At 40.7% G+C, this 27,701-nt stretch overlaps 1 protein-coding gene across 4 annotated transcripts in view; it reads left to right on the plus strand.

The window, feature by feature from the left end:
- ARMH3 (armadillo like helical domain containing 3) overlaps positions 1–27,701 on the plus strand; it is a 127,021-nt gene that overhangs the window by 42,371 nt on the left and 56,949 nt on the right. For all 4 annotated transcript variants that reach the window (XM_081007069.1, XM_081007066.1, XM_081007067.1 and 1 more), the window contains 3 exons: positions 10,559–10,641; positions 11,666–11,792; positions 13,231–13,306. In XM_081007069.1, the coding sequence (XP_080863195.1) occupies positions 10,559–10,641; positions 11,666–11,792; positions 13,231–13,306 (286 nt within the window). The remainder of the gene's footprint in view (positions 1–10,558; positions 10,642–11,665; positions 11,793–13,230; positions 13,307–27,701) is intronic.

The raw sequence follows: 27,701 nt of genomic DNA on the forward strand, positions 1-27,701 counted from the left end.
ATGGCTTGGTTTTTTCAATGAAACTCTTTAGGGAAGGGCAATTGGGAAGCTGCGTTAAATTAAAGCAGAGCTTTGTTAGATGGCTAGCAGTCTTGCCTCTATGGCTAACTGCAGCTAGGTGAAAATACTGCTGTTATCTGATTCTGCCTCAATCGTTTCACATTTCTTTTTGTCACATGTGGCTCCATTAGGTTTTCTAAAGCAGAGTACAGAGGGTGATATATCTTTTCTCTATTAATGAATTAGCAATATTTCTGTCGCCTTTGCTTTTGTCAGAGCTGTGGCTGGCACTGAACATTATGAGAGCTTTCCCCTTCTCTCTCACCCTGATAATGTTTTTTGCTGCCACTTGGTATGAACTTGCATATCACGCATTTTGCGTTTCTAAGCATTGCTGGGGGAGGGCAGATTTGTGGGGCTGCTTTGGATAGCAGCTATGAAATATGTGTAACATCAAGCTCTGTTCAGTTGCACTTAAAGACAAGGCTGATTCATATGGCGAAGTACCAAACCATTAGCTAGCGCTTGTCATTCTTGGAATGAATAATAATCTGACAGTTATCATTTACCCTATACACACCAGTGGAGCTATATGCCTGGTGTTCATACAGCTTCTAAAAATACTGCTCGGAGGGCATGAAACATGCAATCCTAAAGGCTTCCTGATATCCACTCCTGTTGGCTCTCCAATTTGTTTCCTGCCTTTGCTCAGGTCAAAAGCAAGTTCCTCTTGTCTACTGCATTCTGCCAAAACACTGGCTTGTTGTTCCTAAAACTCTTCCTATGTATTTCAACCACCAGATCTGTCTCCTATTGTGTATCTCCATTCTGTTCTTCTACACGCCCACACAAAGTTTGTTCTTCTCTTGCTCCACTTTCTTCTTCCCCTACCTTTCTGTTCTTCAGAAGACTCCAGCAGGGAAACATTGCTTAAGTCATCATAAAGGAAGCACATCAGCGTGGTGAGACTTGCAGCTTTAGTTGCAAGGAAAGCCCCCACAGTGTCATACAACTAAAGAAAGTTAGATCAGCATATGCAGCACAAAGGTTTCTTGGGGCAAACCCCACATGTTTAAACAGTAGCTGTGATCAGGGACATACTAGCCTCCCATCCAGCTTCCTGTTCACTTCAGAAGTCCTGGGCCTTCATGGTTTCTTATTCGGGTTTGGAGGAAGCCCTTAAGTCACAGTTTCCCAGTTCAGATATTCAGAGACTTTCTCAAGAAGCCAAGATAATTTTTCTGAAGCCAGATGTGAAAGGGACAAGGAGCGAACATGCGGGCACAACATGATTTAGCAGATCAAGACTGGGATGGCCAAACCAGGCCCAATATGTGTCTTGTATGTGTGTGTGTGCTGAACTTCCCTAGCCTAGGGCATACATGTTGGCATCCCCAACATAATGCATTGTATGTTAAGCTGTCCCTGAAGATTGTTTGGAAATGTTAACTGTCTAGCGGTCCTGTTTTTAATCAGTTAACTGGAACACATCTTTTCATTGTGAAAAGATCTCTACCTGTTTGCTTACAGGCATAATTCAAAGTGTTAGTGCCAAAACAGCTTGGACCCGAAGCCCTAAGTCTTTGAAACAATGTGGGAAAGTGGATGCTTTCAATGGGGAGTGCCCAGTTGCCCAAGTATGCTGGGAAATATGCTGGGGAAATTTTGCAGGGTCTTCCTGTACAGGATCCTAAGCTTGTACTTCGAAATGGCTCACTCAGTGTATCCTCACACACCTCTTTTTAACCATTTACTAGTGATTGCCTGAGTACATAAGTGGAAATGGTCAGACCCATCCTCCCACTGAGAGTAGAAAGGGAAAGTATGGAGAGGTAACCTTCCAGCATAAATTAATTATGTCAGATAAGAGATCCATGTATCTCAGAATAATTTATTTCTGTTTGATTTTCATTCCTGGATTATGCTGAGTAATTTCTATGCAATATCAGCGTATTGTCTTTTATTGACAAAGATGTTAATTTCACCCTATTTTTTGGTATTTGATAATGGTTCACTTTGATGTAGTGTAAGATTTGTTCTGTAACTTTTTGCTTTGTCCTGTTCCTGATGTCCAAACCTACAGTTTGATTTTGTTGTACAAATGTTGTCTTCGTTTGTATGGAGCAACTTCTCTCAATGAAAACAACATTTAAAAAACAAACAAACATTGGGATGAGGGTAATTATTAACTTGTTAATTATGAACCTGTTTGAAATCTGATCTGTTTCAGAGGCGCTTCTTCAGGTGCCCTCCTTGTCAGAAATTAGGTGGATGACAGCTGGGAAGCGAGTCTTTTTAGTAGTAGCTCTCCATCTTTGAAATACTTGCTCCAGATAAACTCAAGAGACATATAATGCTATTTCATTTAGGAACCAGTTTAATACCTTTTTCATTAACAGTATTTTTCTTAAATTATGCTTCGCTATCCACTATTTTTGCTATGTTTATGTTATCTGTGTTTAATAGTGTTTTAATAATAATAATAATATTTTTATGTAGTTCTATAATTTTTTACTATTTGAAAGCTTTTTTAAAAAGTCAGAATGCAACATTAACAATTGTGGTGAATAAAAAATATGTCATCATTTTGACTAGCCTGGATAGGGGTGTTCTGATCTGTGGTGGCATGACCTTTACAACAGCAGAATTTCCACTCTTGCTTTGTTACTCCAGCGCCAAGAACACACATTTTGTATTGTGAGTAGCAAGTGTATTTGTCAGACAAACATTGGAATAAAAAATAGAAATCAAAACACATGGATAAGGCATTGGTGCAATTTAAATCAATCAATCAATGCCACTTCAAGTGCTGCATTTTGTTCAGGATAACTCATGTTATGAAGGGTGTTGATAACCTAGCACTTAAAACAGTTGTATTGCCTTCACTGAAGTTCTGTATGTCCATATTTTTAAAGTAGAGTACTGTGTAGGTGTTAGCACAGTTTATGACATTCAGTGATCAGGTGGTAGATTGCAGAGTATCCATTCACAGCAGGTATTTCTTCTGCCTGTGGCGTTGTGTGGCCAGGCACACCTCTGCTTTCACTTACATATACCCAGCTCCCTCTTGGCAAAATCCCATTGCTTTCTTGACTGATTGACAGCAAGCCTTCCAGCACAAGTAGTGTCCCCTGGTAATTGCCTGCCATGTCCATGAATTCTGGGGGAAGACTGTGCCTCAGGGAAGTTTGATGCACTTGTTTGTAAGAAAAGAACATCTATTTCTAGAGCAAACTCTGAATCCATGAGTATCTCTCTGAAGGATGGTGCTGATACCTCGCTGTCAGACCCTATTTGTAAATAATCCTCTCTCTCACCAAGTGTGTTTTGATCGCTCTTGTGTCGCAGTTTGATTGGTGCTTAGTGTGGCTGGTTCCTGCATCCTGCTTAGCAAACAACCCCCTGCTAATCCCTTAGGAGATTTCTTCCTGGAGTTTTCCTACTTCCTGCCTTTGAGTAGTTGTTGTTAAGACATCATGGTATTATTACAAGTATAATGTGCAGGCCTCAAAAGAATTGCTTTGGAAGTGGAAAAATAGAAATATACTGCCGCCTTAGGGCAGTCTCAGTTGCTTTATGTGGAAAGTGTGTCTATCCACAAAGGGTTTGACCAGGCTGTGTTTACCTGATCGCATTCACTCTGGCGACAGTTAATTCTAGTTGCCTGTTGGCATTAAGGTACAAACCAGAGATCCTAGTGCTACGGTCTGCTCAGCTAGCTAGGTGTGCCTTATGCCATTGCCTGTGATGGCCTTACAGTAGATAAAGGAACTTGAGGTTTCTGCTTGATTTTCTTCATTCAACCTGGTTGGTATTGCAGGAATAATACCTGTCTTGTTTCATCTAGCTACCATTGAGCATTGTAAGAAGGGTACTCTGGCTGAGTGAGCTGAGCCACTTCTGAAAGATGTCAGTATTTTTAGAAGTTTGTTCTGAAGAGTGGTTCACCAACTCCCTGCTCAAGCATTCTTAAGGAAAATAAGCTCTGTTTACTTCCATTTGTTCTGCCTTTGACTATGGACAGCAGTTGAATAATCTTTATTCTATTGTGTATTATTTTTGCACAGTATTATTTTACTCTGTGTGTATATGTACATACTCTATATCGTTACTAAAATTGTACCCCAGCCTCTTCTCCCCAGTTTACCCTCTAGATTAAGTGCCTCCTTCTTTCAGTTTTGTCTCATACATCTTTCTTCTTAGCCAAGCCCTTGGCTCTCTTTAATGCTCTCTTCAGAGCCCTCTCCAGTTTGTCTAATATACTGTATTTTTCCATGTATAAGACACCCCCTGTTTTTGGGGATTCCAAATTAAGAAAACACCCCCTCAGCACTACCCGTGTTTAAGACAAGCCCCAATTTTAAACCTAATTTTTTGGTGAAAAAACCTAGTCTTATACACAGAAAAATACGGTATGTTCCTTCTCTATTGGAAGTTGATTGTGGTGGAAACTCTATTGAGAAACCTGCAGGTGGAAGCTGCTAAAGGAGTAGTTTCTCATAACTGATTTAATTATTGATTTTAATTGCATAATTAACCTTCTCAGAGCATTTAGTCTAGATTATTGTCCATTATTTTGGACTTATTTCACCTAATTATTTCCGCTTCCTCAGCCAGCCAGCTTGAGGAATTAATATTTTACCTGTGGGATCTTGCCACCTCCCCCTAGAGGCCAGTGCATACATAACATTTGAGATTATTTTTAAATATGGTAAAATAATTGCGAGTGGACTAGAAGATGCTCTTAGCTCATTTCTCTCCACCACCCCTATTCCCCTAATCTATCTTAATCTGTTTTCAGTGTTGAGAGTCACCACTACCTTTAGTGATTAATGCCAACTAGAATTTTACACTTAGCCTTAGTTTTGGTTAAAGTTGAAGTCTTCCGCTGCTTAGACATATTTATCTGAATACCTCTGTTTTGAAGAAGATTTGCTCACTAGCACCTGGATGGACTTTCTGCCAGCAGTAATTCAGTTGTCTCCATGGCTGCTCAGAAGTTCCTATGGTTCCCCCTTCCTTTCTCCTGCTGCTGGACTATGGGCAAAAAAAGCCAGTCTGGCTTGTCATGTCATCTGAACCTGGGTCATGGTTTGTTTCCAAACAAGCAACAAACAGTAACCAAGGTTTGTTCTTGTCTCACCATTTGGGTGGGTGGGGGGAGCACCACAGGGGCTTTTGAACATTGTGCACCAACATGCTGCTCATTCATGTTAAGTCATTTTTTTAATTTAAGCTATGGTTTAGTGTGACACACGGACTGGGCCACTGAGTCAGAGAACATACATTTGATGTCCAGATTTACATGCAGCCTTGCATGACTTAGCATTAACTTCTTTGCCTGCAACAGTGTGTTGGCATTTCATATATGTTTCATTTTATTTTTAACACTCTCCTAAAAAAAGAGAGGTGACAAACAGCATTGTGCATGCAGAAGGGATTTTCTTCATTTTGAAAATCACCTGGGAAGGCCTTTTGTTTCCTTTCAAAAATCTGCACAAAGTCCATAGTTCTTGTCTTCTTCTCTTCTGAAACTTTGACCCTAGACAGGAGGTAGAATAAATCTGAGAATTTTTCGTTCATTCAGGAGTTGAGTGCTGACATTAGGAACTGACATGATATGCAGTATAGAGGGATGGATTTGGTAGAGCACCTTTGGTAGAGATGTTTGGCTGCCGCTTCTTTTTCTGCTTTGAGAAGTGGGGCATCAGTAAGAGTTAAAAGTCCTGGAGCTGGAGTTGCCCCTGATTTTTCAGAAAATAGGCAAATAAACTCCCTCTCCAGAGTGCAATGAAAGACTTGGGAAAGTTGCATTTAGGGACTGGACCTGTGCACAATCCCTAATCTCTAACTATATTGCACCTCAATGGAGATAATGATTTTTAGCGCATCTTATACAATTTCAGCAGGGTGTTTCCATGTCTTTCTACCTGACCTGCTTTTGCCAAACAGTTATATAAGGTTTTGGCCTAGTAGTAAGAAGAGGCAAGCAGCAAATCCCACGAAGATGTTCTCTGTTCTGTTGGGCATTATACCACCAGCACCTGCCTTTGATGCAGAACTTTGTGCAAACCTTCCTGCCTTTCTTTTTTCCACTTTCTTGAATTTCCCCCCTTTACCCCCACCTGCTTTGCAGCTTGTTCAAATACCAAGAATGAAGTATAATATAGTATTTTCTGTTAGCATCAGGTTTCCATTCTACCCTGAATGAATTCTGCAGCTTGGTGTGGGTTCTATAGCTAGATAGTCAGGAGGTGGATAGTGGCTGGCCAAATAGCATACCACTCTTCTCAGGGGGTTCTCACAAAGGGAAAAGGACCCCCCAGCATTTCCCCCTGCTATAACAGACAGCTCAAAGCTCCTGCTGAGCACTGGAAGTGCCGGTTTGCAGACTGATCTGAGCTGTGTGAGCTGGAGAGCCATACCAATTTGCAGCCATCTTAATAATAATAAAAAAATATTGAGAAAACAGCTTAAAAGCAGGTTACCCTACTTTTTTCCTTTGGTTGCTTTTATCCCAGTGAGAGGAAATTGAGGGAGAGCAGTAATCTGGGCAATTAGACGAAATGCCACTGCTATCAGTTGTGGACACGGCCTGTAACTTTTGTACTGAGCTTCTAGTTTGCTCTTGCTTCCTAGTCTGGGGTACAGGTGGATGTTTTTGGGTCTTTTTTATATTAAGAGTTCAAATGGTAGCAGCCGGAGGAGTAGCCCCTTGAGAATGAATGAAGTACAGAATACATTTTTGTGCCCCTAAGTGGTGTAGTGTTTAGTCTCTTGCCTTTCTCTTTCTGTCTCTTTCTTCTTTCTCTCCTGCTGAGTGTTCAGCAGTTGGGGGACCTGAAATTGCTCTCAGTGCTTCAGGGAATGAGGATGCTAGGATATTTTGTGGCAACCAGCGACAGTTCAGAAAAGCTGGTGATTTTTTCCCCTTTGGAGATGCATAGATTACTGAGACTCTGCTGTTCTTTATAGCTGGGGTGTGTGGACGTAGCCAGGATTTATGTTAGGGGGGCAGGCTTTATGTGGGGGTGGGGTGGGGCAGAACCAAGGTATCTACAACACGACTGGTCAATTAAGTATTTTTATTTATCTACTAGATTTGGGTGCGGCAGATGCCACCCCCCCTGGATACACCCTTGCTAAGCACCAACCTAGATGACCACCAACCTAGATGGCTTTAAAGAGGATTAGACAAATTCACGGAGGAGGAGGCTGTTAACATTATTAGCTATGATGGCTGTGCTGTGCATCCACAGCTGGAGGCAGTAATGCTTCTAAGTACCAATTGCCGGAAACCACAGGAAGGGAGAGTGTTCTTGTGTTCGAATCCTGCTTGTAGGTTTCCCACAGGTATCTGGTTCTGTGATAACAGGGTGCTGGACTAGATGGGCCTTATCCAGAAGACTTCTTACGTTCTTACGTCCTGCACTGGCTACCTATTCTGAGCCCAGTTCAAGGCTGATGTTGACATACAAAGCCATACACAGCTTGGGGCCTGATTATCTGAAGGAACACATCTCCTCCTTGTATGTTGAGATCAGCAGTGGAGATGTTTCTGTCATCCATCACTGGGTGAGGTGCATAGTGTGGTGACATGGAATAGGGTCTTCTTGGTGGTAGTGTCTTGTCTCAGCAGAAGCCTCCCCTATGAGGTACATCTGACACCATCATTGTTCATCTTTTAGTTCCAGTTGCAATACATACCTTTTTTCTGGGCTATTATTGGTTGCCCAGTTATTACTGTACAAATTTTATTTTATGTTACTGTTTCTTGCTTGTTACATATTAGTGTGGTGTTACTGTAGCTTAGATGGTGTATTTTGCATGTTACAGTTTTTCTTGTTGTTTTAAGTGTAACCAAAGTGTTCTCCATGCCAGAAGCTAGTAGAAGTAGGATCATTTTAAAATAAGAGTTCAGATTTTCAGGGTAGAGATTACAGATTCTCCACTAAAACTGAGCAGTCTGTGAATCAGACCTGCAGATAAACAGCCACAGGTAAATTGCACTTCTACAGACAGTTGTGTGGTGGAGCATTCCATGCGCTTGAGCCAGTGATCTCTGTCTGTGGAATTTCTTAAAGCTGAGCCAATGATCAAAGCATATTATAGCTGCTCATGTGAGAAGTGTCCAGTAAACCACCATCACAAAGACTCAGGGCAGCTGTCTTAGTCCCTAGCAGTGATTGCCTTGGATGGTGACATTCACCATGGAGGCTTAGTTACCTTGGAAACATGTTTTAACTGCATCTCTGCTCTGAAGAACCCATTTGAAGCTAGTCTTCTGCCCTGAAGGCTGATGCCTCTAAGTACAATATGGGCAGCAGACTCTTTCAAAGCTGGAGGCAGTGTGGCATATAGGGCATGCCCACAGTCCCCAAAGCACAATTCATTACCCTAGCAAATGAAGCTATAAACACAAGACTAGGTACTAACACAGAGAGGCATGTTAATAGCATGAGGAAAGTGGGTGTGTGCATGTCACTGCAGTGGTGAGCTCATTAGTGCTCTAAATCTGAGGGCAAAATGTTATCTTCTAAATACAAGGATGAAATGTGTAGGTTTTTTAAAAAAGGAATTTGCAAAGAAGTTGTCTTTGGTTGTCATGGTTATATCTGTGATCACTAGACCGAGATGGAAATTGCTTCTCTGCCGTATTTGCTTGATTATATTTTGGCTTAAGATGAGTTTCTAAACATTTTATCTGTCTTTCTGTGATTAACCTGATGTACACCGACACCTGTAAAATAATACTAGCGTTATTGGATCATGTGGCCCTCACTATCCTTCAGCTGTTTTCAATCATATCCAAAAGATCAGAGAGCCCCACCTACCCTCAGTGCCATGATTGGTTCTTACTCCTCTCTTGTTCTATCATCTTCCCTGAAGCCATTGACTTGTGGCTGAAATCTCTTCCAAATGGATGAATATACTTTCACATGGGGCAGACTCCTCCCCCCCCACCTTATCCTGCTTGTGCTTTTATCCTACTAGTCATATTAACCTGGCCCACCCAATGCCCTCTTGAGTAACTCATTAGACCTTCCACAACGTGCCTGATTTTTAACATTGTCTCATGACAGACGATAAATTCTGAGCATTTCAAGTCTCCAGATCATGGGTAGGCAAACTAAGGCCCAGGAGCCAGATCCAGCCCAATCACCTTCTAAATCCGGACCGTGGACGGTCCAGGAATCAGTGTGTTTTTACATGAGCAGAATGTGTCCTTTTATTTAAAATGCATCTCTGTGTTACTTGTCGGGCCTGCCTGGTGTTTTTACATGAGTAGAATGTGTGCTTTTATTTAGAATGTATCTCTGGGTTATTTGTGGGGCATAAGAATTCGTTCATCCCCCCCCCCCAATATAGTCCGGCCCCCCACAAGGTCTGAGGGACAGTGGACCGGCTCCCTGCTGAAAAAGTTTGCTGACCCCTGCTCCAGATAAATGGTCAGTTGGCAGCTGGATAATCTTTTGTCCTGGATCCTGCCAGATTGCCCTTGTCTTAAATGGACTTCCTGTTCTGGGAGTTCTCAGCTAGCGGATTATAGAGCATGTTGCTTTCTTGCACAGTGGTGGTTCTATAAGTAGGAATGCTCTTCATGATAATGCTCTAGCTGTACCTGTAAAATTTGGCTCACAGACTGACATTAAGCCGATCCAGCTAGAAAGTGATGAAGAGCCTTTGACATAAAACTTCTTTGTATGGTTTCCTTACTGGGAAATTTCAGGCTAAGAATTTGATCACAGAACTGCTATATCTACACCTAGCTCCAGAGCAGAAAATTGCTGTCAGTTCACATAATCAGAAGGGGATTCTTTCACTTGCCAAATAAGCTCCAAGTAAAACAGAAGTGCCTGTGTTTGAAAATTGCTTTCTATTGTTACCAGTGATTGTAATAACACTGTCAAGTATATAAATTTCTTACCAGTATTCAGAATGCAGCAATTCCTCATAAAACATTCATGAGCCAAACATTTTTCATTTACTAATCTGTCCATTCTCCTTGGGTGACTGCTGATATAAAAGAGGGATGGAGAATCCAGTGGCTAACATTTTCTTCTCTCCAGGCAATGCTCCCAAGAGGAATCAAAAGCGACATGTCCTGTCCTAAGAAACCTGGCACTCTGTGTACTATCTACTTGGGTGTCATGCATGCCATTATAAAACTAGTCAAGCTATTGCAGAGTTGCACTATACCTGCTTCTGCCTTGTGCATCATCAGCACAAATGACAGCTGAGATTGGTTCTCCGTGTCCTGTGCTGTCAGTGTTTGAAACTGAAAGCAGGCAGCTGATTTCCCAGACCCTTGGTGCTACTTAAGGTGCTGACAAGTAGGGGGAGGAAACCCTCTGTGTCAGTTGATTTGAATGGCAACTGACTCAACATGGTATCGAACAGGAAGGATAAATCTGGGACAATACTTCAGTTTTTGTGCTTGCTTATCTGTGATGGACAGGATTCTAATTAATCAAACGCTTTCTTTGAAGACTTTGAGCAAGTATCTGCTTATGATAATGTAGTTGCATTTTAAAAACTCTTTTCATTCTTTTCTCAGCTCTGATTAATCTATTGAAGTTTCTCTTGTCCAACGAGACTGTTTTGCTGGCAAAACACAACATCTTTACATTGGCTCTCATGGTGAGTTTCTTTCTGGGGGACAGTGAGAGTTAATAGCACTGAATTTAAAACATAGGAATTAGTGTGGAGCATGCCCACTCAAAAACACACACACACAAAAACAGATAGTGATCTTATTGGAGCTGTTTTTAGAAGTTCTGTTCTCTATCATGGCATCTCTGTTTTTCTGTGTATCTGGGTTGGGAGCACTTATTTTTGGCTCAAGCTGGAATTGGATTCAAGGACTTTTCCTGCCTCTGGATATCTGTTTGGAATGTCAAAGCATTTGGGCAAGGTGTTCAGTGGAAATGTGAAAGAGGGAGGAAAGCCCCTTCATGTGTATGTTATTGACTGTTGTGCTGTGTGACAAATGGATTTGTCACTGCTTTGGGTAACAAGTGGAGTCTGCTCAAACAAACAAATGAAACAGTTGTACTGTATCCCCATCCCCTAACAAGACTAAACATACTCAGAAATTCAGCCAGCCTGGACAGGAACCTTGTAGTAGCTTACATGGGAGAGTGGGAGTTCCCCAGCAGGGCTGTATAATGTGAGAGGGCTCAGGTTTGGGCCTGGTTGCTGGATAGGGATGTTCTTGAGAGTGGTAAAAGGAAAATGCCTCCTCCATCACACCCCACTGCTTTTCTTCCCCTAGCCTAGAAACAGCCCTGTATAGAGCAAGAAAAGGAGGTGTTTTTTTTAACCCTCTCAGGATACTTGCTTCTGCCCCTAAGCTCTGTCCTCTCGCTATTAGGCTTTGGCAGGCTCTCTTCAGTCCTCCAATTTCCTTCCCTCCCTCATGGGAATGATGCCTGCTTTCAGTGTTTTGGGTGGCTTATAACCAGTTTTTATTTTTATCCCTAAATTTATCAGGGAAAGAAAAAAGTGGTTTTTAATCAATTGAGGTGAAACACTTGTTATCTACAAAACACTTGTTATCTACAAAAATTAAGTAATGACCTCTTTATTTTAAATGCTTAGATAACTGCATATATTATATGGCACATTTTTCCTGTAGTAATTCCTATAGCTTTTGTTTTTGAAGGTGGTAAACCTGTTTAACATGTTCATCACTTATGGAGATACCTTCCTTCCGACTCCTAGCAGCTATGATGAGCTATACTATGAAATCATCAGAATGCACCAGAGTTTTGATAACCTGTATTCTATGGGTGAGTAGTGTTGGATGACTTGGTTTGCTGTTGACAAAACACACAGATATGACAGATAAACTGTGTGGGTGTGAGAGAGAGCAATTGTGTATGATGCCTGATCAGCATGTGTGCTCACTGTGTGGCTGTCAGTTACCACATGGATGTGAAATAATCCTGTTCAAAAAGGATAAAGGTTCCTTGTTCTTGGCAAAGGACATTTTGAAAGCGACTCTTCAGGAGCAGACATCCAGAAATGATGCTGTTTGGGTATAGAATTGCCATCTGGTTCACCTGTGTATACATGAAAGTGTGTTTGTTTGCTATTGCCAGGCATATAATATTTAAATGGTAGCAAAGCGCACGGTGCCTTCATTTAGAGTGAGCCAGCCTGCCGTGCGCAGAGAGTTCCCAGCTGGGAAAATATGCCTTAGTCTCAGGTCAGAGAGCAAGCACACCCCCCAGAGCCAATCAGCAGCAGGAGTTGGTGTTGTAAACAAGAGGTGAAAAAAGCATTTGATGGATGCACAACAAGGAACCCACTGTACAGAACAGGGAGCACGTAGGCCTGCTAGCATCCACAGAACCAGGTCAATGCCTCAGAAACAGTTGGAAAACAACCCCCCCCATACCCTTTTTAAAATAGTGCAGCAGACAGTCTAGATCTGTAAATGATGTTTTTGGGTAGGGGAGTGAAGGTGCAGAGAGATGCAGTGAAATGCTGTAGAGCAAATATTTAGTAGGGAGGCAGAATGAAGGGGAGGAAGGAATGCTGGCAGGGAAACAACCAAGGAATTATTATGAATGCACTTACCTCTGAGTAACACTTTAGAAGGGCTGCATATAAAGGGCCAGCCCTCCCTACCTCCCATTGCTTTCCTCTCTGTTTAGAAACATTAGTCTGGCAAGCATATAATAAGGGTTAAATGGTCATTCATAAAAGGGACGTAGTTGATTCACTCACACAGCATGATAATGTTAGAACAGTTACATAAAACTCTTAGAATAGCCTCTTCCAATAAACATCGACAATAACTTTAAAACAAAAAATTGAATGTACATGCATCTTCAAACTGAAAACAAATAAAAGGAAAAATGTGTTTTCCCATATTGTTTCTGCTGTATGCTGAACAGTGGAGGCAATAAGCTTCTTAATAGTTTTGTTTGTATGTTGAGCAGTGTAGAAGCAGCACATTGAAGTTCCAGGAAGCTTTCTTAGGTTGGGATGTGTTTTCAAAGTCTTATCTTACTTATTATACCCTTACATTGGTATAATGTAAATACATGCACATTCTTTATTCATGTGGTGGTGGTCACATTTGGATGATGCCTGTACTTCATCTAAGATTATTTATATTTTTCTAATAATTTGTTTAGTTACTTGATTGCCTTGGAAAATGTACTGTTGTCAAAATAGGTTCCATAGAATGTAACCTTAATTTAATCTTTTTTCTTTCAGTTTTGAGGCTATCTACCAACGCTGGCCAGTGGAAGGAGCCAGCCAGCAAGGTGACACACGCGTTGGTCAACATACGGTAAGAAAAGGAAAGCTAAACTGTAGCATGAAAGTTTTGTTACTCATTTGTGCATTCTTGCTTTTATTCCCAGAACACTTCATTTTTTTGTTGCACTATAGCATGCTGGTTGGTTTCTCAGCCAGGATTTTGGGGTGGGGTGGGATCTAAACCTTGAAAGAGTCTTGTAGTGCCTTGCTCCCCCCCCCCCCCAAGGTGCTATATTGCCTAGTTTGCTGAACATGTTCCCACTTCAGCAGCGATTGCTTTTGTAAACGTAGGGGTACAACAACTCGTATGTTCTTTAAAATGGGTTAAGGTATGAGTTTCAAAATACATTGTTCTCTAGGAGTAAGATGTAGACTTACTTACTTTGGATAGTCAGGGGCAAGGTGTAAGTATTTGAATGCATCTTTTGCAATACTCTTTGCTGTTCCCAGAAGTTCCATTTTTAAAAGCTATGAGCAAGTGCCTATGAGCTCATCCTCATAATATCCCTGTGGGATGATACATGATTCTGCTGGTAGGGGGGCTGATTGGCTAATGGGCTTTCCTCCATACTGAGGCTCTTACATCTCATGGGGCTTACAGGGGCTGCTGGAATCAATAGTGGCTGGCATGTTGGGTGATGACCTTGGGAGCCTGTCCCCAAGGTAATATTTAAAATGAAAGATTGGAATAAAAACCAATACTTAAAAGCAGATTATGGCCTGAAGAGTATTCCTTTCTCAAGGGGCATGCAAACAACTAATTGCTAGAACCTGCAATTCATCTTTCTTGAGAGGCTGTTTGAGAATTTGTGTCCCTTGCCTTTTCGTTCAGCAGTGGCTACTGCTGGAGACTGGAGACTAGCCAGGTTGGGAGAGAAGTTACTTTTAAATGTTTGGGGGTTGTGTAACTGGAAGTTTAAAACTGAGCAGCCCATGATTCACTAAGAAGTACCAAATCTTCCCCCTTGAGTTCCCTAAGAGCTAGTCATTTGTGTCAGGGTAAGGAGGATTAGAAAGTCAGGCACAGAAGTCATGCTTCCCCTGTGACACAAAACTTACCTTTGTTGTGGTGTCTCCAGTTTCTTTGCTCAGGAAGACAGCATGTGGAAAACAAACTCCCTCCAGGCATTTTCCAAGTAATTTTATGTGTCTGTAAACCACCATTAAAGATTCTCTCTGCAGGCCTGTGAGTTTCATGTCCTTATATATAGGTTCTGCAAGATTTACTCTGCTGCGCTCTTTATTTTTCATGAACAAAGTTAAATGAAGCTCTTGGGGACTGATAATGCTCTAAATGTACCAGCTGAACAGGCAGTCATAGGTAGGGGGTTGTTATCTAAAATGCCATAGAAGATTGAGCCTGCCCTTGGCATGGTCTGAATCTTTTGGGCGGGGGCGGGGGGGGGGCTGCTGCTTAGAAAAGTCTCTAGAATTGAGAGTAGAAACAAAGTGAATTATGCTTGCAAATTGGAGGGATGTGACTGGAGAACAGTCTGGCTGTTATTTCCTCTGCAGGCTCCTTGACAATTATTTACTATAATTGATCTTCTTGGACAATAGGAAAACAGCCACTAGACTGTAGCAGCAGTTTTGCAAAGAGAACGATCCTGCAAACTCTTTTGGTGTTAGACTGTTTGCCCAACTAATACTTAAGGCTGCAGTCTTAAACCTGTTTACGTGGGGGTAAGCACCACTGAATTCAATAAGACTTACTTTTGAGTAGACACAGTTAGGATTGCTCTGCAGATCAGTTCCTTGCATTCTACATCTATAAACTTGCATGAAAAACGAAATTAACTTGAATGGGAAATAGTTTCTTACTGATGAATTTCTTACCTGGCAGGCATTGATTCATTATACGTAGTTTTGAGAGGTTAGTTTGCTAAACTATGATAAGTGGCATACTCTTCCCTATTAACTTGTGGGTTTTAGTTTTGGCCCACAACTGTTTTGATGGAGGCGGCCTGAAATTGCATTTTAAAGTACTTAATTTTTTAGTGTTGGAGCATTATGCAGATATGTCGTAGTTGGCTTCTTTAGGGCTTTTTAAAATTTGTCTCTTCAGTTGGAGGTAGTGATGGTAGTTCTGTTCTTCCCTCACTTCCACTCTGGAGATAGATGTTAAAGCAACATGATATTGCATGGGAGGTGTTGGCTTTACAAATCTTTTCTTGTTTATAATTTTCACCTGCCTCTGTCTGCCTGGACCTGCTGATGCTGAGAGTTGTCCAGGGACTAGGACCCTGGGCAGGCAGACAGTGTTGACAGCACTTGTGAAGCAGCTGCTGGGACAGCTATATAAAGCTTGCCTGCCTTGTGGGTGGGGCTGCCATAAAGGGGCAACACCAAAGGGAATTGTCCCTTTCGGGGTGGCACTTTGGGGGTTTTGTGGTAAGATCAGTGTTTGTAAGGGGGATGGGGATGTTTTAAAATTTTAATTGTTAAGTATATTTTTATTAGTTTGTATACATTAATATTGTTAATTGTTTTATTTAATTTTATTGGGATTTTTTGTTTTTTATATTTTAATCTTACATTTGTGTAATGTAAAGTAGCCTGTGTGTAATTGTGTAATTGTGTGTAATTGTGTAATTCCCTGATACCTATGGGTATAGGGCAGTATACAAATTTAAGTAAAAATAATATTTTTTCTTGATCCATTTGCTGAAACAGTTGTGGCTTTATAGTTGAGACTTGCAGATGATGTGCAATTTTATGAGATCAGTGTGTAGCATAACATGATTTGAGGACAGTTTTCATTTAGACTTAACAAAGGTTGATCATCCTGTTGTATTCATTGGTGCTGAGGTACGATCAGTATGCAACTGATATGTATATTTTACCCCCAACCTCTTTGCTTCTGTTATTTGGGGTAGAGCTTTTCTTTGACTTACTGTGATTTTTCCTGATCTGTTCACAGGAGGGTAAAGTTCTGCTCTTGTTTCAGAGTGCTTTAGACTATAGAGTCCAGGTTGGTTGCATAGGCCAATATATAGTTTCTTTTTATTTGCTCAGCTTATTTTGGATGGATGATTCATTTTCCGTCATTTTTATGCTTCTTTTAAGAATAGAAATAGAATAAAAATAGAAATCTATTTTACAAATGGATTTTGTGCTAGTGGGAGCCATTTGGCCATAGGATACTGTTAGTTTTTTGTAGTACATCATTTGAGGCATTCTTCAGTTTAAAAAAGGAAAGAAAATTAATTTCAGAATGTTTTTCTAGTGTAATGCAGGGGATCATTTTATTCTAAATCACTTAAGGGCAAGAGAAGTCATATTAGTGATACCCAAGCTCTGTTGGAGATCTTTTCGTAATCTGGTCCTTGTTGATTGCTCAGCATTTTTCGACTTTTTCTCATATGATACCTTTTGTGCTTGCTTGTTTTATTTTTTTGTTCAAGGTCTTACATTTTGAGTACTATTTTACACCAGATGTTTGTTTTCAAATGATTCTGAGGCAAAATGCACTTCTCCTTACCTTCCACTTTGTTTGTGCCATTGGTTTAGTTTAGCTGATTCTAGTATTAAGTAGCCTGTAGTGCATTTTGGTTTGAACTTTTGATTTTCCAAATCTCGCTAGCAAAGTAAATGGCTCAGTAAAAGAAGACATATCTTTAACTCACCACCACCACCACCTGTGCACCCCTAACGCTGAGATTTCACTAGACATTGTCCATAGACTTTCAATACTATCCTTGTAGTCACAGAGGCTAGAAGCTTGCTTTTAAAAAAGATTTTAAAATCTATCATTTTCAGGAAGTTGAATCCTCTTCCCAGAACTCATGTCTCCATCTGCACAGCATGATTGTGGAATATATTTCCCTCTGTCAAAATGGCAAACCTGGCAATGTCCAGTCACCCTTGATTGTTGCAGAATTTACCATATTTTCAAGTTGCATGTATCATGTGGTGGTTTCCCATGTAAAACGACTAGCTGCATTGGTTGAGGTGCTCAGCTGTAAGGTCGATAACTGGAAAGCTGACCTTCACTTCCGTAAGGAAATAAGCAGCTTTCCAGGCGATCAATTTTTCCAGGCTAATGAGCCCCTTTACATTAACATCTTGCAGGTTTGCATTTAATGAGACTTTTATTAATGCAGGGTTTGAAGGGACATCCTCTGATTGCTTACTAAGTGATGGAGGTGGCGCCTGAATCATTGTATTCTTTTAATAGACTTTCTTCTGATCAGTAATTTTCTCAAGGTGAATAAATAGATTAACCCCATGATTAATAGATTCAATTGCTCCATTATCCGTAATGCAGTGACATCATTTAAGGTCTTTTTTCCCCACTGAAACATTTTGAAATTGGCTAGTGAAGTCTTTGCTATGCTGCCTAGGCTAATAGATCTTTGATGTTTCATTTGGGTAATTGTGTTTCTTCTGGTGCTGTCCATTGTGGTGTCTCTGCCTCAATGCTGCTGCTTGCTTTATTATCTCAGAATGTAGAGTTGCTCTGCTGCAGTTGCCCTTGTTAGTCCTCTTTTAATACACAAGGCCCTACTGCGTTCAGCATTGTCACGAGAGTGATTAGTGAGGTGTGGCTGCTGTTAGAACATAATTTCTGCATGTGTATATAATGGATATGCTAGCTGTCGGGTTGTGTTGGCAGTAGAAGGGTTGTAATTTTTTGAAGTTTAAGTGATTTAATATTCAGGTGATTTCTCTTACAGAATTTGAGAGTTGATAATATTATAGTTGGGCTCAGGTGCTTGATGAATGTAAGTCAAACTTCTACGTAGTTAACGTGATGAAACACAGGGAGGCTGAAAGGGCTACCCTAGGATGTTCATTATTATCCCAGCCTGTTCATTGTATATGTACCAGTTCAGAAACCTCATACTTGAAAGTAAGAAAAGGTCTTGCTGTTAAACATTTTCCAGATATCACAAAAACTGTTCTCATTTGGGGTCCAAACCTAATCCAGTGCAGGATCTGAAACTATTGGTATTGTTAAGGGTTTCCTTTCTGCCAGAGTGTTTTTCCCCCCACCTGTCCATTCAAATTACTTTGGTGTCCTGGGAATATGGAGTGTATGAATCTGCCTGTTCCTGTGGATAGCAGTGTCCTATACTACCACATTGCATAAATGGGCACATTTAAAGCTAGATTTTCCCTTTCACCTTCTTATACACCTTTTTCCTTAGGTGCCTTTTGGCTTCATCAGCACTGATTGTTATGCCCCCATAATAAACTCCATCTAGTTGCAGTATAATGACTCCGTTTATATTGTTCACTGAGGTGCGTTTAACAGTAATGACCTTTGGCATACTGTCACCGCTAATCTAGCTTGGTTGATCTCAAATTGCAGGATAACAAAGAGCAGCCAAGTGGCTAAAAATGCAGTCCTAGTTGTTGTTGGGTTTATCGCTGAGATCTGGAATAGGTTCTAAAATGCAGTTGCAGGAATAGGATAGAGAGAGAGTTTTCTCTCTCTCAGATGGAACAGTTTCCCCTATTAGGGTGCACATAGATTCTCTCCCCCCCCCCCTTTTGGACGTTGTACAATGGGGTATGACATGAGAAGGGGAAGAAAGCAGGCAGGAGGGGAAAGTAGCAACAGGCTCTTGAGGGGAACGGAGAGGTAGCAATTTTGAGAGGCTGCTTGGAGCGCCTCATGAAATGTTGCTAATGCATTTCATAGAGAGAGAAAATATAGTGCTTTCTCCCTCTGCATTTCTTTTAAGTGAAACCTGGTATATGTGTATTGCCTTAGGCATATTGCACAGTTGGTGTAAGAGGCATTTTGTGAGCTGCTTTTGATGCTGAATATATTTCATTGGTTAAAAATTCCTTTGTAATATCTTTCTGCAACCCCCTGTAACTTCCTTAGCTACGGAAGCAAAATAAAGTGAGTTTTTGGCAGGGTGTGGGTGTGCAATGTGAGGCACAGAAGAGTTACACATTGTTGCTTTTGCACATATAAATGGCAAGACTAGAGATAGGGAGCCCTGACTTCCCAGCCCTTTTCTTCCCCCTGCTAGCTTTTTAAATAGGTATCTTTCAAAGATTCATTCCTTCTGCATATCAACACTTGATGAAGTGGCAAAAATATCTGACCAAAATATTGTTCGTTGTTATTCTACATCTTGTGTCTCCTTCACCCCTCTAGTCTTTTTATTTTTAAGGATGTCTGCTTCCACAAAGGTGTGTGGATACTGTGGTAATTGGTGTTCATATAATATCTTGGGTTTCTGTTATGGCAGCTGTTCTGCCCTGTGGAGAGCTAACTCTCCTAATTACATAGTTATGCAATCACAAGCAGGCTGTGAACATTTGAAGCTCCTCTTATATTGTGGTGATGTGACTACTCTGCCTGTGTCTGTCGACCCTGACAGCAGCTTTCCTCCCCAAGTTCAGATACAACTTTCTCCACTAAAGCACAAATTCTTACTACTGCTCTGAACAACATTTATGGACAGAAATGGTTTCAAACCAGTCCCAAACTCTGGTGTCAACTTTCGCCTAAGCAGAAAGCCTGGTTATTCTTTTTTTGAAAAAAATAATTTATTTTACTAATATAACAGATGGAAAGAGAGAGACAAAGAGATAGAAACATTGCCAGCTGACATTAACAATATTCCATCAATCCTAACTTAAAACAAAAAGGCTTAAACATACAAGGATTCCTTGTGTCCAAATAGGTTCCAAAATCAGATGGATGCTTACAAGCCATGCAATGGAACATAGAAAAGCCAGTGAGATCTTCAGACCACTGAATAGTGGACAGTCCAGCGTTTATCTTTCCAGACTTGCAATATAAGTTTCTTAGCCACCATAAGGATTTGTGAAATCCACTTTCGTTGTCCACCTGTTCATCCTCTGACTGTAGTGCTATAATTTAAGAGTGTCTGAACACCCACAGATATAAAGGATTTTTCCAGAACAGAGTTAAGATGAACAATAATTTCTGAGCAGCAAGAAAACATCCTGGGACTTATTATACCTCAAAGAAGTGTTTTTAGCATTACATTGCCAGCAAAAGAACTAGCCAGTTTTTTCTGATAAAGGCGTGCTGTGGAGTCCAATGTACTTGGAACACCAATGTTTGCTGAATAAATTTCAATTTTAAATCTAACAAAACAATACATATAGATGCTAAAGCAACTTTCCATCAATTGAACTGAATGAAACACTCTAAATCTATATTCCATGCATCTCTTAAGTTCCTGAACATCAATTTACAGCATTCCAATAAACTTTTATAAACCATTATTATGAGTTTAGCTTTCTGTGCAGATCCAATTATTTGAGGCACTCAAAGCTGATGGCCCATAAATCGACTCTAAAAGGTGCCGCAGCTGGATATATTGCCCTTCAGGTCTAGTGGGTTAGTGGTGTCTGCACCACAAAACTGAAAATGACAACAATTCTCTATCTGATCCTATTAACTGGTCTAACATATACAGTGGTACCTCAGGTTAAGTACTTAATTCATTCCGGAGGTCCATACTTAACCTGAAACTGTTCTTAACCTGAAGCACCACTTTAGCTAATGGGGCCTCCTGCTGCTGCTGCGCCACCGGAACACGATTTCTGTTCTCATCCTGAAGCAAAGTTCTTAACCCGAGGTAATATTTCTGGGTTAGCAGAGTCTGTAACCTGAAGCATATGTAACCTGAAGCGTATGTAACCTGAGGTACCACCGTACATCCCACTATCAACCCCTTCTACAAAAATGAGGTTAATCTAGCTGTCCTTAACCACTGTTAGTGTTGATGCAGATACAACGTTGAATTGAATTGAAGGGCAGGCAGGAATTTATGCTCCAATATGGCAGGGAAGGAGGAAGGAGATAATTTGGGTGTATGGTTCCCCATTTCCCCCCAACACAGCTCCTTTTGACTGAAATAAAATTCTGCCTTTAGCTGCCGACTTGAGCATCAAGAACAGATGGGCTCCAAAGGAAGAGCAATCTTTTTTTCAAGCCAGTTGGACTAATGATTTTAAACGGGGTAGCTGAAGAAATAAAGCGGAAGGCAATATGCTTTGATGTATCCATGCAAAACCTGTGGAGCTACCACCTGTTCTTTCAGCTAATCTCTCAGAACAGTGCAGCTTCATGTGTAACTTCTCAGCAGAAGCAACCTAAAACCCTGTTTTTTTCTTCTTCTCGGCATATTTTACAGTTAGTATTTACATAAGAGGTAATATTTCTAGAAACTCAATCCTGCATTATGTGGCTTTATTATTAATTATTTATATAGTGCATTGCATATGCAAAAGCCTGCTCAGTACTTTTTCTTGTTTGTTTGTACACTTCTAAGGTAGGTGGTCTAAGGCAGGCAGTGGTAGTTTCTGCTGTATAAATGAGAAATTGAACTCAAGATGTAGGACTTGTAAGATTTGCATTGTGTATTAACAAAACCTTCATTCAGCAATCTGTATAACATGCCTAGTTGTGTTATTTGCCTTAATTTGCACCATTCTACTATTAGTTGTGTGGTGGAGCAGGAAGTTGTGCAGGAGGCTGAACTTTACCCTCACCCACTTCCACTAGAATCTTTTTCACCAATTCCTCCTTTTGATTTCACCAAGCATGGCTCATATATTTAAAACCAATCTTTGCAATTCTTAAGGACTAGAAACTTGCTTTTCTAAAAGAATTGCTTTTTATTGCTTTTATTTATTATATTTATATACAACCCTACATCCAAGGATCACAGGGTGGTTTACAGTGTAAAAAATACAAAACTGAGATTCTTAATAAGTCAAATTCTTCACCAACTGCCATGTTTTAACATGTTTATACATAAAGATGGATGAATCAGCATATTTCTAGTCCATGTCAACTTCACATGTGTGCAGTCATAGATCAATTTCATCCTCTCCCCCCCCCCCCCGGTTTAAATAGAAATGCACAAGACAATCATGTATAGCTTTTATGCATTTTATACATTTTCACCTGCATTACACATTGAATTTTCCTGCAAAAATGCATTTTGAGTCATATTTTGGGAACCAAAGCTGTATTGGAAAAATTGGAGAAGTGCATAATCTGATTGACAGCTGCATTTCATCCACATATAACTGACCAACTAATGGCCAACAAATCAGGTCATGTCACTTTAAAATCTAATTCAAATGAATTTCTCTTCCTTCCTTACTTGTCCATAACATTACTGTTTTGATAGTTGCTCTAACACTGTTGCTGTCCAGAATATATATCCCTCTGAATTCTAAAATTATCATGACTTCGCCTCTTTTGGATGTGAGATTGTCTCTAATCTAGAGACGAAGAACCTTTTTTCTACTAAGGGCCATTGACTCGCAGGAAGAAAAAAAAAGGAAAGGTTTCGTGGTTAATTAATTGAAGGACGGATTGACCCCCTCCCCCCAGTGGGTCAATGCTTGAAGAACACCTTTGAAATTCAGGTTTGCTGTTAGTTGCCTGATCCACAACTTCTGAACATCTGAATGGCTTGGGCCATTTAAAATGTGTTTATGGGAATATGATGTAATGTGTTGGAATGGGATATAAGGAAGTGGGGATGATGTGAGAATGAAGCAATATTTCCCACAAAGAAAACAAGCATATGCCTGAATCCAGAAGAATGTACAGCTTTGAGCTTGTAATTGTTGAAGAACAGGCTTTTTGGCAAACTTGCTCTGCGACCAAAAGGACTTTGAAAATTGCTTTGTGATGTGCATTTGGGATGTACTGTTCAAAGAGACTCAAATTCCACTGGTACACTCTTGTTTTTAACTTATATTTACATATCTAATTAAATGTTTAAATGCATCTCAGACTAAACCTATATCTCAGAATTCAGATCTTGTCTTGGGAGTCTTTCAGTGTCTGCTAGAAGTCGGTCTATTTTTCCTGTTGAAGAACTGTGGTATTTCCCCCAGGATGGTTCTTAATGGAGTTCAAAGTCAGTCAAATTCATCCCCAAGGATCCACATGATTCCATGTCTCTCTCCTCCCTCCATTCAGTGATATCACTCCTGTCATGCTGTGCTCAGCAGGTTTATATGCTGCCTGTGGCTCAGATAAATGTTTGTAAATTAAGAAGAACCTCTTGGAGTAGAAGTCTCAGAGGAAATAGGATCAATCTGAATGTATTGATGAAGGATCTCTGGAAATGTAAAAGTCCAAATGTTTGGGGCATATAGAAACAGGGATTTCAATTAGAGATGTATTTAGTACATCTTTAGTCTAAGGTTTTAACTGGAGACGCCTAGACCTACATCAAATGGTCATTTTTTTGTTTGTTGTTACTAATTAGCATAGTCAAAGCTATAATTATTCATTGCCCAAAATTATTGCCATTGGAAGAATTATTACCATTATTTGAACAAAGTGGCAACAACCAGTGCAGATGGTTCTGCTGTCTATCAGATTACCCAATAATTTGGATGATAGCTTCCCTTTCTGCTGGTTGGCTTCTTTCCACATGTCTCCCTGGAAGAATAACAACTGCAGTCGGATGTTGGGCCTGTTTTACACTAGCTTTTGCTATGTGTGTCAAAAAACTTCATGAGGCACTCCACCTTGAATGCCATTAACAGAGGGGCCACTAGGGGCGCATCAGAAGATGGCTGACAATAACATCTCTCCGACCCACACGAGGTAATTTGGAGGCTGTGATGGGAGTAATAGCCTCCCTACCCCCCCAGGATTGGGGGGGGGGCTGCCCTTGCCTGCTGTACCCTATACCACCCCCGATTTGAGGGGATGGGGGCACTAGGCAGAATGCCCTTCTGTGGATATCGGCGCTCCTGGACGCTGCCTCTGATCCGCGCCTCTAGCTGCAAGAACTTCAAAAGAAACGATTAGGATGAAGCGAATGCACATATTTCAAGGAAGGAGGGGGAGTAAAGACTGCTAACAGAAGAGATCTCTGATAAACGAGACGAGTTGGAAGAACAAGAATTAACCAGATGAAGACACACCAAGACTCGGTATGGCAAAAGGACTGGATGGGGGCGGGGGAAAAAACTTTCCTTTCTTTCCTCTATGTGATTAAACAAGAACACCCCCCCTCACAAGTCAGAAATGTCGTTTGAAGGAATTAAGCTGTGGATTTATGTCTGTGTGGAGATAAACTTTCTAACCAAAGCATGCTTTAAGAAGAGAGTGGAATGTATAAGGGCTTTGGAATGACGCAGTTAAAAATACCATCGCCATATTAGGAAGTTCTGTCGGAGGACTTAAGTCTGGGAGGAGAAATAGAGCTGTTTTTATATTGTGGGTGAAACTTCTCAGAGGGACTTAAGAACGACAGTTCTGTGATTAATGATGGAAAGAGTGATGTTATCTATGAATGTGATGATATATGGAAACCATCTTGATTTGAGGATTGGATGATCGGAAAATTCACACAGGATTATTATTGGTGTTTATCGGTTTAAGGAGATTATTAGAAGAGATCATAAAGAAAAAAGAGAAAATATACGAACAAGATGAGATGCGGAAAAAGCAAGATAAGACTGGATAGAATTATGAACTTTGTTTGGATTGATTCGGACATTAACGCAGTAGCAAGAAGATGATCAGAATCCCCCTTCGGATCTTGAAATATGGGTCCCCTCAACAAAATTTAAAATTCGGCTTTGTAATTCGGAATTTATGTGATGTGATTTGATTTGATTTGATTTGATTGGTCGGTTAATAAAAATTATTTTTTTTTTTTAAAGAATGCCATTAACAAATTATAAGATTTTTCTGCTCATAGCCAGATAAATCATATGCCAAATTTCCCAGAGCCTCTTGTTGGTTGAGAAGTAAGTGGAGGCTGATAACCATTACAAGAGGAGGGGAATCATGAGGTGGTGGCTTTTCCTTTTGACAAGGCAAGGCAGTTTTCCAAAAGCCGCCTTACCAGGGTAATATACTATCCCCTGCTTCTCTCTCTTACCTGGTTTCTTCTAAGATGGTATGAGTGTGGCAAAGTTGAAGGATAATGGCAGAAGACAAATGGCAGCTTGATCCTATGCAGGTTTACTAAGTTCACTGGGCTTACTCCCAAATAAGGGTGCACAGCCGGTCCTGCAATCTTTGGAAGTCTGTCTGTTCTATCTAGGTAGATAAGAATGCTGGAAGAAATGAGAAAGTAAAGAGGAAACCCACTTCTTCCTTAGTACTCTGCAACTTATTTCATGGGGATTAGCCATTTTAGAGTGGTTTCCAGAAATGTATGTATTGCTAAACATGACTGGAACCGCTTCTTAATCTTATTCCAGCACAACCGAGTCTCCTGACTCAATAGGGAAACTTTCCATGTTCAGGGAGTTCTCCCGCCCCATGTTCTTACTGTGTGGTTTCAGCACGAGGCCAGGAAGTACAGAGGCAAAAGCTCGTTTGATCTTCACAATATCCACATACCACCAGCTCCTATGGAAAGCAGTTGAACATCTTATCATGTTCCTGTGCTGTCTGCCTGGGTTATATGTATGCCTGAATAAATACATTTTCGCTTTCCAGCTGGCTTTGAACGTCTTGATTCAAAGATTGACTTTCATAGAGAGGTTTTAATTGCAACCCCCTCCCTGTGCGCCAGTAAGAACCAAGCAGTTTCTTCCTTTTGTTGCTTAAATGGAAAGGAACAGCAAACATAATTGTTTTACTCTTGGTACCCTGAGACTTGTGTTTATTGAATAACAGACACTCCGGTATCCAATAATGTTTTAATTAATAGGTGATAAAATTGGGGTGTGGGCTGATTTTGCTGAAGAAACAGATTTGCAGTTTTGATTTTCCCCCCCTTTAGGACTGAATCAGCTCATTAAGTACATCTGCTCATTAAGGTAACAAAGTGCCTACCTTGATTGCCAACAGAAAACAGTGATTATAGTGACTGGCAGAGCTCCAGTCCCTGAGATGAACAAGAAGATTAGAGGAAGGAAATGGCCCAGAGATAAAAACAAAGATTACAGTCCCATGTACTCAAGAGGACATTGGAGAGTGCAAAGAGAAGATGGCTTTCTAGTTAGATGTCTAGGCTTGGGTGACGATCATTCAAGGAATGCCAGTCGGCACAACAGGGAATAATTTGTCACCAAAACACTGGCTGCAAGGAAAGGGAATGCAAATTAAATGAGTCACCAAATGAGTGTTTTCTTTTCAGTTGTTAAAGGTGCCTCATAAGCCAAGTACCTGTCTGTCTGCAAATGCCAGCCTATGGGGATAGAAAAGTTTGACTGAGCTAGTTCCTGTCCCCTGGGAGTTAATGCCACCTTATGAGATACTCAAGAATAGAAAGCAATGTTTTCCCTAAAGCCTGTACCTGTGGAGACTGGAGAACACACTCTGGGTTCAAAGTGCCACCCAATGCCTTGCAGTTCTGCTTGGCCTACTGTCTTCTGCAAACAGAAGTTCTCTTTGCCAGTAGTGGGGTGGGCATGTGTTAAGTCATGGTGTGTTACTTTAGCAATGCTAATTGGAACGAAAGAGGCCTGTCAGATGTTAAAGCTGCTGCTGCGCATGGAAACAGGCGTCATATAGAAGTCCAAAAGGGCAAGGGATGTGTTGCTTTCAGTAATGCGTCCTTTGTGCTCTGATATATTTTTTGCACCAGGGACTGATGTTTCTTCAAGAAGCTGAAATTCTGTATGAAAATTAAGGCTTTTTTGTCATACGATTTATATTGTCTGTGATCCAACAGAAGGAGTCTGAACCGCAGGGCACCAGCGACACCCCTGTTGGACATTTTTCCTAAGAGATTATGAAAGCTCAAAAAAGGTGTTTTTCTCGCTGTTGATTAATGATTAATTAGACCAGTGCCATCATTTTGTGTATTAATTACAGTCATTATTTTCTTCCTCATTAGTTAAGAGGTTTCCTTGGTTGTTTGTGAGATGCTGGAGAGTACCTGCTGTCTTCACAGCTAAGGAAATGTCAGCCTACATCCAGACCTCCTAATATCAGGTTTATTGAACTGTAAGGAGGATATTTATTAGGTGAAATTAGAAATCCTGCTATGCTTGGAGGAAATAGAGTTGGTGCTGTGGACTCTAAGGGACAGTAAAGGCAGTAAACAAGGACTAATGATATTGCTTAGGCTCGGAATAAGGGGAAATGTACTGCCTGTACCTGAAGGGTTTCCTACTGGGTAAATTAATCCAATACTTGTGCATGTGTGTGTGCGCGCACGTGCACTGAAAAGTGTTTTGCATTTTAACCTTTGCAGAGTCACCAAGGCTTTCAAAGAAACAGGTTGTTATTAATTCATATGCAAAACAGAGGTAAAAGGTAAGGGAAGTGGTGGCGCTGTGGTCTAAACCACTGAGCCTCTTGGGCTTGCCGATCAGTAGGTTGGCAGATTGAATCCAAACAATGAGGTGAGCGCCTGTTGCTCTGTCCCAGCTTCTGTCAACCTAGCAGTTCGAAAGAGTACCAGTGCAAGTAGATAAATAGGTACCACTGCAGTGGGAAGGTAAGCAGCATTTCTGTGGCTCTGGTTTCCGTCATGGTGTTCTGT

This window comes from Podarcis pityusensis, assembly GCF_964106645.2.
Source record: "Podarcis pityusensis genome assembly, chromosome: 5".
Lineage (NCBI taxonomy): Eukaryota > Metazoa > Chordata > Lepidosauria > Squamata > Lacertidae > Podarcis > Podarcis pityusensis.